The 13,589-nt window shown below is 53.5% G+C and overlaps 1 protein-coding gene across 1 annotated transcript; it reads left to right on the top strand.

Annotated features, from left to right (window-relative positions):
• Window positions 1-219: 219 nt before the first annotated feature.
• Window positions 220-4,149, top strand: Efnb3 (ephrin B3). Its single transcript, XM_026390643.2, has 5 exons — window positions 220-341; window positions 2,542-2,834; window positions 3,017-3,109; window positions 3,221-3,325; window positions 3,740-4,149. Exons 1-5 carry the CDS (start codon window positions 220-222, stop codon window positions 4,147-4,149), a joined length of 1,023 nt encoding a protein of 340 aa, XP_026246428.1.
• The last annotated feature ends 9,440 nt before the right edge of the window (window positions 4,150-13,589 follow it).

Genomic DNA, 13,589 nt, shown 5'->3' with positions numbered 1-13,589 from the left:
AGGGCGCCTGCAGACGGCCCCTGGAAGAGCTCTTGTGGGGCTGAGCGCTCTGGAACCGGGGCGCGGGCAGAGCAGGAAGCGGGTCCGCGAGGGAGCTGGGGGCATCAGCCACTCACCAGGGTGATCCTCGCTCAACAGCCAGGCAGCCAAGGCAGTCACCCCTGGGGGTGAGCGACTTTGGGGGAGTTGGTGCCCCGCCCCCCAGGCCTTGGCGGGGTCATGGGGGCCCCCCATTCTGGGCCGGGGGGCGTGCGAGTCGGGGCCCTGCTGCTGCTGGGTTTTTTGGGGCTGGTGTCCGGGCTCAGCCTGGAGCCCGTCTACTGGAACTCGGCGAACAAGAGGTGAGCGGCCTGGGCTGGGGAGACCCCAGACCCTATGGACAGGGGGTATGGAATCTTTGGGGACTGGGGACCTGGGTTCCCTGAGCCGGGAGGAGGCTGGAGGGAAGGTGCTGGAGCCCCGATCTGAGGTGATGGGTTACCAGACAGCTGTGATCTCGGGGGTCAGATTCCTGGGTCCCACACAGAGCTGGAGGTGGGTGGTGATGACCATGTGTCAGGAGTTTGGAAACCTCAAAGGGGGCAAAGATAAAAAAGTTTGTGGGCAGCGGGAGGGCAGTGGAGTGGTTATTTGAATCTGTGGGAGACCTACATGGGGCGGGCTTGGAGGGAGCCTGGTTAATGTCAGTTCTCAGGAGAGAGCCGCTGAGTAGGGGCTGCTCAGGAGCTGAGGGGAAGGCAGGGGTGGCTCCCTCCCAGAAGAGGCTCAGGGTTGGAAATGGAAGGGAAGGGGGCTTAGTTTGGGGGCTCTGGGAACAGCTTCTCCAAGACTTCTTGACTTGATAGTCTTGTATCCCAACTCTTGCCCACAGCCAGGGAGAGAGGTTTGGTGAACCCTGGCAGAACAGTTTCCCAGCCAGGACCGTATTCCTGCCTTCCTGTCTTGGGGACTTTTTTCTGGAGAAAGCCTTGAGCCTCCTCAAGCCTTCTTCTTTCCTTCTTGCCTCTGTAGTCCTGAGGACTCTGTTGCCCCCTCCCCCTGTCCCTGCTGCAAACTCTTCCATCAGGGCCTCTGTTCCATGCTTGCTTTGCTCTGAAAAGAGGCCAGGGGTCAGATGAAACTTCAAGTCACACAGGATAGGACAGAACCTTGGGGAGGTCATCTGGTCCCTTGCCTCCAGTGCAGTTCCCCTTCCCACTAGCAAAAGGATTCTGTTTTTTTTTGAAAATTACTTCCCTGGAGAGGCTGTGGGAGGCCATGGGAGGGTGGTGGGCTTTGGAGCTTATCAAATTCTTGGTCTTAATCCTAGCTCTGCCGCTTTCAACTGTGTAGCCTTGGGCATGTCACTTAACCTTTCTGAGTTTGTATCCTCAATTCTTACATCTGTTATGAGGGTTAGAGGTAAGGTGTTTGAACATAGTATATGCTCATGAAAGTAGGGCTAGGATTATTGTTCTTCTCTTTTCTTCCTAGCCTTCCTCTCACTTGTGGGTCCTGGTATCCCTCCTTTCTTCCCATATCTCTTTGGGGATAATTTCAGTGTCTTTTCTGTCTTCAAGCTGCCCCACTCTCCAACTTAGGGCTGCAGTTTGAGTATCTAGTGTGGCTTTATCTGAAGGAGTTGAGAAAAGGCAGTATGTCTTGGGGGCTCTTTGAGATAGTGGGTGGGAGGGCGTGGGTCATTTGGGAGTCTGGGAAAATAGGAGGCAGTAAGTAGTCCCCTGGGACCTAGACCTGAGACCCTGTCTCAGCTGTGAAGGTGCAAGGAGGTGCAGGGAGATGCAGTTTATGTTTGTGGTAGGCTGGTGGATTCCCCAGCCCACTGGCCCTAGAGATACAGGGTTAGTTGTGGTTAGAAAAGTCAACTACTTCAACTCCAAAGTGATAGAACATTTTCCCCAGGAAGTCTGAGCCCCAGCGTGGGTGAACTGAGCAAGGGAATGACCTGAGCCGCTGGACTCCACACCCTCATTCCCATTATCCCCGCTTAGGACCATTGCCAAACCAGATATTTTCTCCTTCCCCATAACTGGCTAACTTGGGACACTGGTCTGGATTACCTTCCACACCCCTTTCCCCACCCCCACCTTGCCTCCTTTGCCTTGAGATTTGGTGGTGGCCTGGAGAATGGGAGGCTCTGCCCCCATGGTTGACTGCCATGGAATAGTGAAATCACCTGGGAGGGGTGGGCTGTGTGGTTCCAGAGAGGCCAGCTCCTTGGTAACTGGCATCCTGTTGCCATGGCAACCGCACCGGTGATGGAGCGGGAGATGGCAGTGTGCATGTGGTGAGGGCGGGCTGAAGAGTGCATTTGGGCACACCAAGGGGCAGGAGACCTCTGAGCCTGGCTTCCTGCTGCTTCTGATGTGAGCTCGCAGAGTCCTTGGTGCCTGTGCTCAAAGAACAGACTTTCTGCTCAGACAAAGGCAGGCAGGCAGGAGCTAAGCAATGCTGTCCTGGAGGTTGTGGGTGAGGGAGGGAAAGCTTTGGGGCCACACCCCTGACATCTCATCCTTGCCCACCTTGCCCTCCTCCCCATAGGTTCCAGGCAGAGGGTGGTTATGTGCTCTACCCTCAGATTGGGGACCGGCTAGACCTGCTCTGCCCCCGGGCCAGACCTCCTGGCCCCCACTCCTCTCCTAATTATGAGTTCTACAAGCTGTACCTGGTAGGGGGTGCCCAGGGTCGGCGCTGCGAGGCACCCCCTGCCCCAAACCTTCTTCTCACTTGTGACCGGCCAGATCTGGATCTCCGCTTCACCATCAAGTTCCAGGAATACAGCCCTAACCTCTGGGGCCATGAGTTCCGCTCGCACCATGATTACTACATAATTGGTACTGCTGGGCAGAGGGCAGGGTCAAATGGGGGGTTGTCCCTGGGATGGAGGACTAGTGAGGGAAGGGGATCATGGGAATCAAGAGGGAGAACCCCTGTGCCGTCCTCCCAGGGCATGGGAACAGAATTAGAAGGGTTAGATCCTAGAATGTCAACCTCTCCCTCTGTTCTTTTCTTCCAGCCACATCAGATGGGACCCGGGAAGGCCTGGAGAGTTTACAGGGAGGTGTGTGCCTAACCAGAGGCATGAAGGTGCTTCTCCGAGTGGGACAAAGTGAGTGTGGCTGTGGGATACCTTCTATGAGCTGGGGAGGTCCAGGCAGTACCATCATGGTCAGGGGCTGTTGTCTCAGCACCCCCTCTCTCAGGTCTTCCTTATCTCCAGGTCCCCGAGGAGGGGCTGTTCCCCGAAAACCTGTGTCTGAAATGCCCATGGAGAGAGACCGAGGGGCAGCCCACAGCCTGGAGCCTGGGAAGGAAAGCATGCCAGGTAAGAACCAGGGAACCGGCCCCTGCCCTCTCTGCTCTCAGACCCCCATTCCCCTACCCTTGCCCTCTCTTTCCCTCTCCCTTTTTGGGGGTGGTGATACAGGAAAGAGAAGAGAGGATGGGAGGGTAGGAGGGCAATGGAAGCCAAATGAGGAAGAGACTCAATTAGAACTAATTAGCCAAGTCAGTGCTTCAATCAGTGCTGTCAGAGAAGTGGGGAGGACTACGTGGCAGGAAGCTGCAGAGCTGGACACCTGGATTCTGAGTGGGGTGTGGGGGGAGGGGAGTTAGGGTTCCCAGGGGTCCTGGACACTACTGGGGAAGCCCATGGGGACCCCCAGGGCTGGGTGTCCAGATGTCCAGGTTGCTCCTTCAGCCCCTCCCCCTCTTTCCTCCTTCACCCCTTCCCTGCCAGGTGACCCCACCAGCAATGCAACCTCCCGGGGTGCTGAAGGCCCCCTGCCCCCTCCCAGCATGCCTGCAGTGGCTGGGGCAGCAGGGGGGCTGGCGCTGCTCTTGCTGGGCGTGGCAGGGGCTGGGGGTGCCATGTGTTGGCGGAGACGGCGGGCCAAGCCTTCGGAGAGTCGCCACCCTGGTCCCGGCTCCTTTGGGAGGGGAGGGTCTCTGGGCCTGGGGGCGGGAGGTGGAATGGGACCTCGGGAGGCTGAGCCTGGGGAGCTAGGGATAGCTCTGCGGGGCGGTGGGGCTGCAGATCCCCCCTTTTGTCCCCACTATGAGAAGGTGAGTGGCGACTATGGGCATCCTGTGTACATCGTGCAGGATGGGCCCCCCCAGAGCCCTCCAAACATCTACTACAAGGTATGAGGGCTCCTCCTACCTGGCTCTCCTGAATCCAGCCCTTTTTTGGGGGGGTGCTCCTTCAGTTTAATTCATGGTTTGAGGGACACCTCTGGCATCTCCTTGGCCCCCTTTGCCCTGCCAGCTCCTTAGCTCCTCCTGGCTATTGCCCTCGTGTCCACTTTTAGGATCCCTTAAGACTTCCACTTCCCCCCCTCCTGCCCTTTGGCTTAGCCATGGGCATCCCTCTGTCTCTGAATCCCTGGGGGAGGGGACACAGGCTCAGCCTCCTCTCTGACCACGACCCAGGTGTTCTTGTCTCCCTCATCCACCCAGAGTAGGGGCGGGACGGTCTGTCTTTTGGTTGGCACCTCTTTCTTTCTGCCTCTCACAGTTTTTCTCTTCTCTCTTATCTTTTATTCTTTCTCTCTCTCCTGTCTCTAGGTCTGTTCTGTTCTTCTTCCCTAACATCCTCCTCCTTACATCTCCCTCTACCCTCTTGGCTTCTTATCCTGTGCCTCTCCCAACTCCTGGGTGGGGGTGTCAAAGCATTTTTCCCCTTAGCTCTTGGCCTCCCTCCTGACCTCTCATACAACCGCTCCTCTCAGTCCGCCAAAAATGGGGGCCTTATGGGGAAGGCTCTGGCACTCCACCCCAGATCAGGGCATGGGCAGCAGGGCCTCCTTCTCTGCCCTGCCCCAGGCCTCTACATACTTACTCCAGCCATTTGGGGTGGTTGGGTCACGACAGCTACCATGAGAAGAAGTGTCCCGTTTTGTCCAGTGGCTGATAGCAAGATATGAACCTGTTGGGACATTGTGGACATGGTCTGATGCTGAATGGGCCACTTGGGACAGGAAGTGACTTGCTCCAGTCAAGAAGTGACCAGGCCTGGACAGAAATGGCCTGGGAAGTGGCAGAAGCAGTGCAGCAGGAACTGGAAGTGCCTTCATCCAGGACAGGAAGTAGCACTTCTGAAATAGGAAGTGGTCTGGCTGGAACTCCAAGTGGCTTAGTCTGGGGGATTGGGGGGTGGGAAGTGGATGGTTCTTACCCTGTGGAGAAAGGGGCAGGAGGAACTTCCTGTTTCAGGAGGAAGCTGGAACTTACTGACTATAAGGGGACAGAGGTGGACTGAGGAGGACTTTCCTAGTATTCAGTGGCACTTCCCAGGATCTCCCTTCCCTTGTGCTCTGTGTGATTTTAGGACAGCTAAGATGACTGCCATCTGCTGTGGCAGGCCTAATTTGTCTTGTTCTTCCCTTTCCGTATCCCAATATAATCTCTGTTAATCACAGGACTGCCCCAAGAGCCCATGTGTTCTCCCCCAGTAACCAGATGGCTGTCTTGTTCATCCCATCCTCTCAACACAGCTCCCTTCTTAGTGACCAAAATGGTGGCCTACCTAGACTGGTCTAGTTGACAGTGGTACTTAGCAACAGCTGCTGTTTCCATAGTGACCAGTCTATACCTCTTCCTGCCTTCTAGTGCTCAATTGGCTGTTGCCTCAGTTTCCTCCCAGCTCAGTTTTATTAGATCAAAGCTGCCCTTGGGCACCAAGTTGGCCACCTCAATCACCAGCCAAGATGGTTGCTTTGTTCACCAGAGACCAGATCAATCTCTCTGGTGCTGTAGTTCCCAGCTCCTTCCAGGGAACAGGAAGTTGATATTGCCATGGGGGAGGTGGCGGGGTACAGCCGTCACCTCAATAGTTTTACTGTAAAAAGGGAAATTTGAACAACAAAAACCAAAAAAAGAATAAAAAACTTCAAAAGTTGACAAGAAAGACTGGAGAATGACTGGATGTGAGTCTGGTGATGGCTTTGGAGCCGAGGGTTGGGTCACAGGAAACCAAGGGGAATGGGCAGAGAGAAGGTTGGTTGGAGTGGTGAGGTAGGTGGTACAGTGCATGGGGAGGGAATGCTGGGCTTGGAGAGAAGTCTGGGGAAGGCAATCACCTCTAATCACCTCCCACCCAGGGAGAACCCAAGGGGGAGGGGGCTTGCCATTATAGTCAAATGAGGAAGTATGTGAATATATAGTCATACATGGCAGCTGCCAGTGTCTATCACTAAATCAAAGCACCTGGGTGGCTAGGAAGTTGCAATTAGTAGTGAAGTGATGGAAATGTGTCATGTGTTAAAGTATTCCCTCCCGTCCCTACTTGGAGGACCTCTAACTCAGAGTTTGGCTGTTGGGGACTCACATGGGGAGGCATGAAGAAAGTAGGAAGGAGTCAGGTGTCAAGTGCCCATCTCCTGGCTGCTTGTGTACCCATAGCCCAGGCTTTTCTCCCCCAAAAAGCCCAGGTGCCCAGCCCCCCAGACTCAGTCCTATTCTTCAACCACAAAAGCAGCCGTCAGGAGCATCACTGGAGCGAGTCAGCAGGGGTCACAACCTCTGCCCTCCCCACCCCGCCCCTGACTTTAGGTCCCCTCCTGCTGTCTCCCATCTGCCTGGAGGTCAAGGGGTCCCCCTTCTCCTCCTCTGTCCATTGGGACCCTTCCCCTTGTCTCAGCAAGAGGTCTGGGTCCTAAGAGGTGCAGGCACTGCAGGAGGGGTGTTGAAAATTGGGAGGCCAGGTGCTGGGCTGTCTGGAATTTATTCCTGCCTTCTGAGCCCACACTGGAGCAGCCCGAGGTGGGGAGGCTCGAGGGGGGTGGAAGGGCTGGTCCCTGGCCCTTAGTGGGGGTTGGTTGTCTTGGCAACATCCCCTTCTCCACACAATGGGAAGCCCCCCTCAGCCTCCCGCGTGGATGGAGCCGACAGCCCCATCGCTGGCTATCAGCCTCAGGGACTTGGCAACCGTCACTATGGCAACCCAGAGCCCAGCAACAGGGCCCACTGCGAAAGGGAGGGGTCCAAGACTGGGGCAGGGCTGTGTGTGTGAGGGGGCAAGGGAGCTGAGGGAGAGTCTCCCTGACACATACATCTAGAGGTACAGGTGGAGAGACAAGAGGGAAGAGAAGTGGGGACAAATAGTCTCTGTGACAAACACCTCACCAAAGCAGCCAAGACATCATAACGGGCTGAGAGACAGGAAGACACCTGGGGACAGATGCACAGCTGGGGAGAGGAACAGCACATACCCACAGTGCCCTGGGACACACCCCCTCAGAGCACTGGCATCCATAGACTCCCTGCCAACCACCTGACATTATCAACACGACTCCTACAGCCTTTCCTGTGTGCAGTGACTTGCGAATCTTTTGAGCTTTTTGAAAATGCTGTGTTCCACACAGAATGACACATGACATCCTGTTGGCTTTTTGGGTGCAAGTAAATAAATACCCTCGTAGGATAACAACTATAACAAGAAAGAATAGAGGGGCTGGAAGACATTCATTTGTCCACTCATTCAGTCACTCAACGTCACATCTACTTTGTTCCAGGTACTATTTCAGGCACTGGGAATATGTGGTGAATAAGACAAAGTCCCTGCTTTCATGAAACCACATTGTTTTGTTTTATATTTTTATGCCCCCCCCCCCTTGAGGGTACTGGGATTTAAACCCAGGTCCTCCCACATGCTGGCCAAGTACTCTACCACCAAGCTACACCCCATCTCTGAAGTCCACAGGTGTTTTTCTTTTTCTTTCTTTCTTTTTTTTTTTTTTTAATGGGGATTAAACCCAGGGGCACTTCGCTACTGAATTACATCCCCAATCCTTTTCATTTTTTATTTTGAGACAGGGTCTCACTGAGTTGCTGAGGTTGGCCTTGAACTTTTGGTCCTCCTGGCTCATCTTCCCAAGTTGCTGGAATTACAGGCTTGAATCTGGCTACATTGTTTTTGAAGGGGAACAGTATAATGCAATTTCAGGTAGTGAAAGCAGAGTGACAGGATGGAGAGTAAAATGCTTCAGGTTAGGAGGTCAGAAAGACCCCTCTGAAATAACCAGGAACTGGAATATTGAGGACCTGGAATAATGAGAAGGAGTAAGTCAGGCACTATATGAGGAAGAGCATGCCAGACGGAGGGGACAGCAAGTGCAAAGGCACAGAGGTGAAATCTTGGTGTGTCTGGGAATAGCAAGGAGGACATCACACCATACATATGGTCCAGATATGTCCTGTTCTTCCCTAGCCTCAGCCTGTAGGGGAGCAAGTTACTTAGGGTCGAGAACCCACATTTATCGAGCTGATCCAACTCAATCTCCTTTCTGCTCCTTTGTTTGAATTAGTTGCGTTTTCTTCAAGTATGTTTTGAGATCTGGGAGGGCAAGGATGATAAGTTTTCAGGGGCTAGGACACAAAGTCTAAAGCACAGAATCCAAGGAGACAGGCAGAGTGGAAGCAAAGGGACCAAGAGGGCTGAGGACCATGAAGCTAAAGTGGTCCCAAACAGCATAGGATCAAAGTTGTCCTGAGGGCTGAGCTAAAGACAGAGTGCAGATTTTGCCATCTTTCCAAACAGAAGCTGCCAAGAGATACAAATTCCACGTGGGGTGAGGGGTGTTAAAAAAAGAGATACGTGGCCAGGGATTGCAATGTTTTTGGGGTGTGGGTATGTGTGTATGTGTGTGTTGTTTTTTTGTTTGTTTTTGTTATACTGGGGATTGAACCTAAGGGCTAAAACTGAAGTACATTCCTAGCTCCTTTTTATTTTTTAATTTTGAAACAGAGTCTTGTAAGTTACCCAAGTGGCCTTGAACTTGAATTCTCTTGCCTCAGCCTCCTGAGCTGCTGGGGTTATAGGCATGTGCCCATCTTGCAGTGGGACTTTTTTGTTGTTGTTGTTGTTGTTGTTTGTTTGTTTGTTTGGTACCAGGGACTGAATCCAGGGGTGCTTAACCAATGAGCCACATCCCCGACCCTTTTTAAAAAAATTTTAATTTTTGAGACAAGGTATTGCTAAGTTGTTAAGGGTCTCGCTAAGTTGCTGAGGCTGACTTTAAACTTGCTGTATTCCTGCCTCTCCTGAGCCATTGGAATTATAGACGTGTGCTAACCTGTCGGCACAGTGGAACTTTTTGATGGGGAATGGTTGATATCACATCTGGAATTTTAGTTTAGAATGAAAAAAAATATATAGAGAGAGCTTCCTACAGGGCTATGTAGACAACCATGGACACAGGGATCCCTCTTATTGGAAGATTTTTGAGGTCTGTAGGCAGGCCAGGAGAAGTACTGCACGGTGGTTTGGAGGCAGGGGGCTGGCTGGCATGGGCTCAGAGAATTGGGTGGGGACAAGAAAAAAGGATTCAAAATGAATGGCAATAACAACTGGGCATGAAGAGTGATGTTTGGAAGGTGGCAGGAAAGGCAGAGTCCTGGAGGGATTGTGGAAGGGACCAGTTCCAGGTACTTCGGATTATCACAAGGAATTAAAGTAGCTGTTGATTTCCAGGTTCTCCCTCTTACCCCCTGTTGCCATCAGAAACTCAGGCATCAGCTCCCCGCAAACCCAGTAGCTGGTGGTGGTAGGGAACTGAGCAGCCTCAGGGGGCGGCAGCTGGTGAGTGGGGAGGAATCTGTGTGCTCAGCAAACAGCAGCCTCAGTGCCCAGTGGCTGCCTCCTCCCTCATCAATCAGCCCCAGCCAAATGTCCTTGCATTCCCACCACCCCAAGGGGACTGGGGCTGGGCCAGGGTCCCCAGGGGAGTGAGATGGGGTGGGGGGGACGGTAGGGGTGGTGCTTGGCTTTCCATCCCTTGGCCTCTGTTCGCTTCTCTCTGGAAGCTCTTAGTTCTTCATGTCATGGAATGACAGTCCTGGCCCCTGCCATCCTGGGGGCATCAGCTACAAATCACCTGTGGGGGGCTGCTGGGAGAGAAAGAGAAAAGAGGGATGAGTCAGGGTTGCAGAGGAATCCACTTTAGTTCTCACGGGACCAGCCCAGAGCACAGTCAGCAGGGAGGCTGTTGGCACAGAGGCCCTGTCCCCACCCACTGCCTGGCCTCTCCATCCTGATGGATGCTCTGGACGGAGACCCTGACCCTTTGAATGTCCTCTCTTCCCACCTTCTCCTAGCCCCCAGCCCTCATGTCCTGCTTCCTGCCAAGATCTGGAAGTCTGGCACCCCAGCTGACCCTAAATCTGATGCTCCCCATTGATCCTCTAGATTTTAGCCTATGGCTCCCTTTCCCTCTTCTCAGCTCTTGCTCCCCTCAGGGACCCAGGCGCCCTGCCCACTCTCTTCCATAACAACCATTCTTTTTGGAGTTGCTTAAGACTTTAATATCATTTCATTAAGTCAGTAAGTTTAGAGAAGGTTGGGGGCACAAAGAGATTGGGGATGGGCCAGAGAAGGCCAAGGTAGGGGGGAAGAAGGGAAGACTTCTCCCAATCCCCTCTCCGTGGAGATGGCTCTGAGAAATCAAATATTGACAGTGAGAGAACAGAACTTATTAAATGTGGGACAGGGGAGTGTTAGGGAGCTGTGGGAATGGCCGGATGCCTGAGTTCTGAGAGTTATGAAGGTTCCAGGCAGCCTGTGGCTGGAAGGATATATAAGGTTAAGGGACTTGAGAGTACAACTGTTCTATCCCTTTCCTTTGGGATGTGCTGTCTTGCTACCCTGACTGTTTCTCAGCTGTCCCCAGTATCCCCTGGGCACAAGACCCCCATCACAGCTGTGGCTGCCCCCCTTCATCTCTTCCCCCTACCTCCACCTCTGTTGATGAGCTTCAGCAGCGTTTAATCGGATTGAGCAGTAATTAGCAAAGCGAGATGTTTGATTACCTATTTAGCATAATGTGGGGGGCTGGGATCCCTAGGCACAGCCACAGTTGAGAGGGAAGTCAGAAAAGAAATGGGGTCTACGCAAAGTTCTTTTCCCTGAGGGACTCATGAACCTGCCCTTGAGGTTCCTCACCTCATGCCTCCCCTCAAATATTTACTCCTTTGGGGCTTTTCCCTAGGGGTTCTGACCAATCACATCAGCTCTCTCTGCCATCTGGCTAGAAGATCACTTACATGTCCCATCTTTGCACTGCATGCCGTGCAGCTGGTTTTGGGGTGTGGCAGGAACTTTCTTTCCTTCAATCCCTGATATCAGCAACAAGAGTCTGGGCTGTGTTGGAGGCCTTAAATCGGAGCCCAGAAATCTACCTTAAAGATAATGGTAGTGACAGGGATGGGACAAGGGCAGGAGCTATAGATTCTGGAAATAAAGATGGAGGGTAGTGGGGATGGTGAGGTCAGGGTGTGGATTAATCCACCCGCCTGTCAGTAGTAACAAATGGGCATAATGAGACCTGTCAGGTGTGAACACCCATCAGAAAAACGGGGAACTGAGGTGCCAGCTTCTCTCCTCATCCAGCAAAGAAAATGTCATCAATTTAGCTCCTCATGGAAATGTAATCAGTGGGCTCGCTGCTGGCTTTGTCTTAATTAGGCACTATTGATGGAAGCAGGGAGAGCACCTCCCCAACCCTCTGATTCTGCTTCCTCCCTGTGTTTCCCACGTCTCCCCAAAGCTTCTCAGGGGCCCAGGTATAGCTTGGTCTTCTAGGCGCCTTCAAGCGGCCCCAGCCCACAGCGCCCCCTAGCATCCTTTGGGGTCTGCCCCTCTTCTACAACCCCTTCCTCTCGCTTCCCCAGGACGCAGCCTTTGTTCCTATGGAGAGCAAAGCCCCTCCTCGGCCGGGTCACCTTCCCCAGGGAGTCCCCGCCTCCTGTCTCCCCCGCCCCACCTCCCCCCAAACCCCCCCCCCCCATGTTTTGCAAAGCCAATCCTTCTATTTCAAAAATTCCAGTTCCAGTCTTCCTTCTCTTTCCCCGCCCGCGACACCCAGGAATCCTAGATCCCAGTCCGGACTAAGAAGGGGGAACGCGCTGGAGGGCAGGGGTGCTCCAGCCCCGGTTTTTCTCCCGGACCCAGCTGCAGCCACGGCTGCCTGGAAATCCTGGAGCACCTTTTAGATGGCGAAAGAGCCTTGCAGGCGGGACTCCGGGCGCCATCTGCTGGACCCGTTTGGGCTGTAGCCCACACACCTGGGAGCGGGGTTCGGGCACTTGGGTTCCCTAGTCTTTTCAAGGTCCTGAGGGACCACAGCGCATTGTTTCCAGCCACCGTCTTTCCAACTTGGTCCTCACACACGGCCCCCATACCTTCCAGCCCTCCAGACTTATTTGCTTTCCCCTAGACCCCCCAGCCCTTTTGCCCTGGGTCCACGCAGGGTAGACCCGCGCGGGGTGCGGCCGCAGAGCAAAGATCCACGGCGCATGAGCAGGAACTGCGAACCCGCCACTCACTCCTCCCTGCCAGGGGTTGCCATGGCGACGCGTACAGGCGCGGGCCTCAGAGGGCCGAGCGGGGCAACTTCTTAGCTGGTGTGGCCCCATCGGTCTGTCTAGGGAGGAGAGGGTCGGCGTCGTGAGGTGTGTGTCAGGTCAGAGGGAAGGAATCCTGGGGAAAAGGGACAGTAGTGAGAGGGTAGGAAGGGACGGTTGTGGCGGGGAAGAGGCAGTTGTGGGAGAGGGAGCAAAGGATAGTTGTTGGGGGAGGGGAGAAGGAGGGGCAGTTGTTGGGGGGGAGGGGAGAGAAATGGGCAGTTGAGGGGAGAGGAAGAAGTAATTGTGGGTGGAGAGGGAGAAGAAGGGATTGATGTGGAAGAAGAGGAACAAGAAGGCGCAATGGTGCCATTGAGGAGGGGACAGTTGTGATAGTTGGCCGGGGAAGCTATTGTGAAGAGAAATTTGCCTCCTGGTAACCAATTTAAGGAGAGGCCATTGAGATATTTCCCAGTAATAAAGTGAATCCCAAGGCTAGTTTGACAGTGTCTCCTGGGGTCTGAGGTGCAGGTTCTAGGGGTGAGCCCCATGGTGAATGCTCCTGAGGCTTCAGTTTGAGGCAAAGGACAGTTTGATGCTTCCCTGGAGGCTGATGGAGAAAGCAGCAGTGGTTTTATTGATTTGTTGGCCTAACAGAACATTTTCCTTGGAGCAAAGTACAATTCCTTCAAGTTTGAAATTCATAACCTATGATCAATGTCTGTGGCAGCCTGTAGGGATGAGGCAGAAAGCCACAGGTGGCTGTCAGGCTATAGTTGAATGAAGAGGGAATGGCCAGCCAGTCCAGCATGGCCCTTGGGATCCCCTCCACCCCACAACTGGGGACTGAACCTGGTACTGCATACATCCTAGGCAAGAGCTCTACTACTGAACTATATCCTTAGCCCTTTTTATTTTGAGACAGTGTCTCACTAAGTTGCTGAGGCTGGCCTTGAACTTGGCATCCTCCTATCTCATTTTCCCAAGTAGCTGGGATTCATGGCTAGCTGCCCTCAGAGTTCTGCCAGAGGTGCCTCTTTCCTGACATCCTACTTTTTTGAGGCACTACGGGGCCTTCCTCATGCCTTCATTTCCTTTTCCCCTTACACAATTTACAATTCATTATTAGATGGCTTTTGTCCTTCCTTCTTCAGTATGTTCTCAGGGCATTTGGAGTTAAATGATCCTGATCTTACTTATCAACACAGCGTCAGCCAACTGTGCCAAGAAATCTTATTAAACACAAAACA

This window comes from Urocitellus parryii, chromosome 7 (genome assembly GCF_045843805.1).
Source record: "Urocitellus parryii isolate mUroPar1 chromosome 7, mUroPar1.hap1, whole genome shotgun sequence".
In the NCBI taxonomy this organism is placed as follows: Eukaryota; Metazoa; Chordata; class Mammalia; order Rodentia; family Sciuridae; genus Urocitellus; species Urocitellus parryii.
The sequence above is the reverse complement of the archived record's forward strand: the minus strand, read 5'-3'. Positions and strand labels throughout refer to the sequence as shown.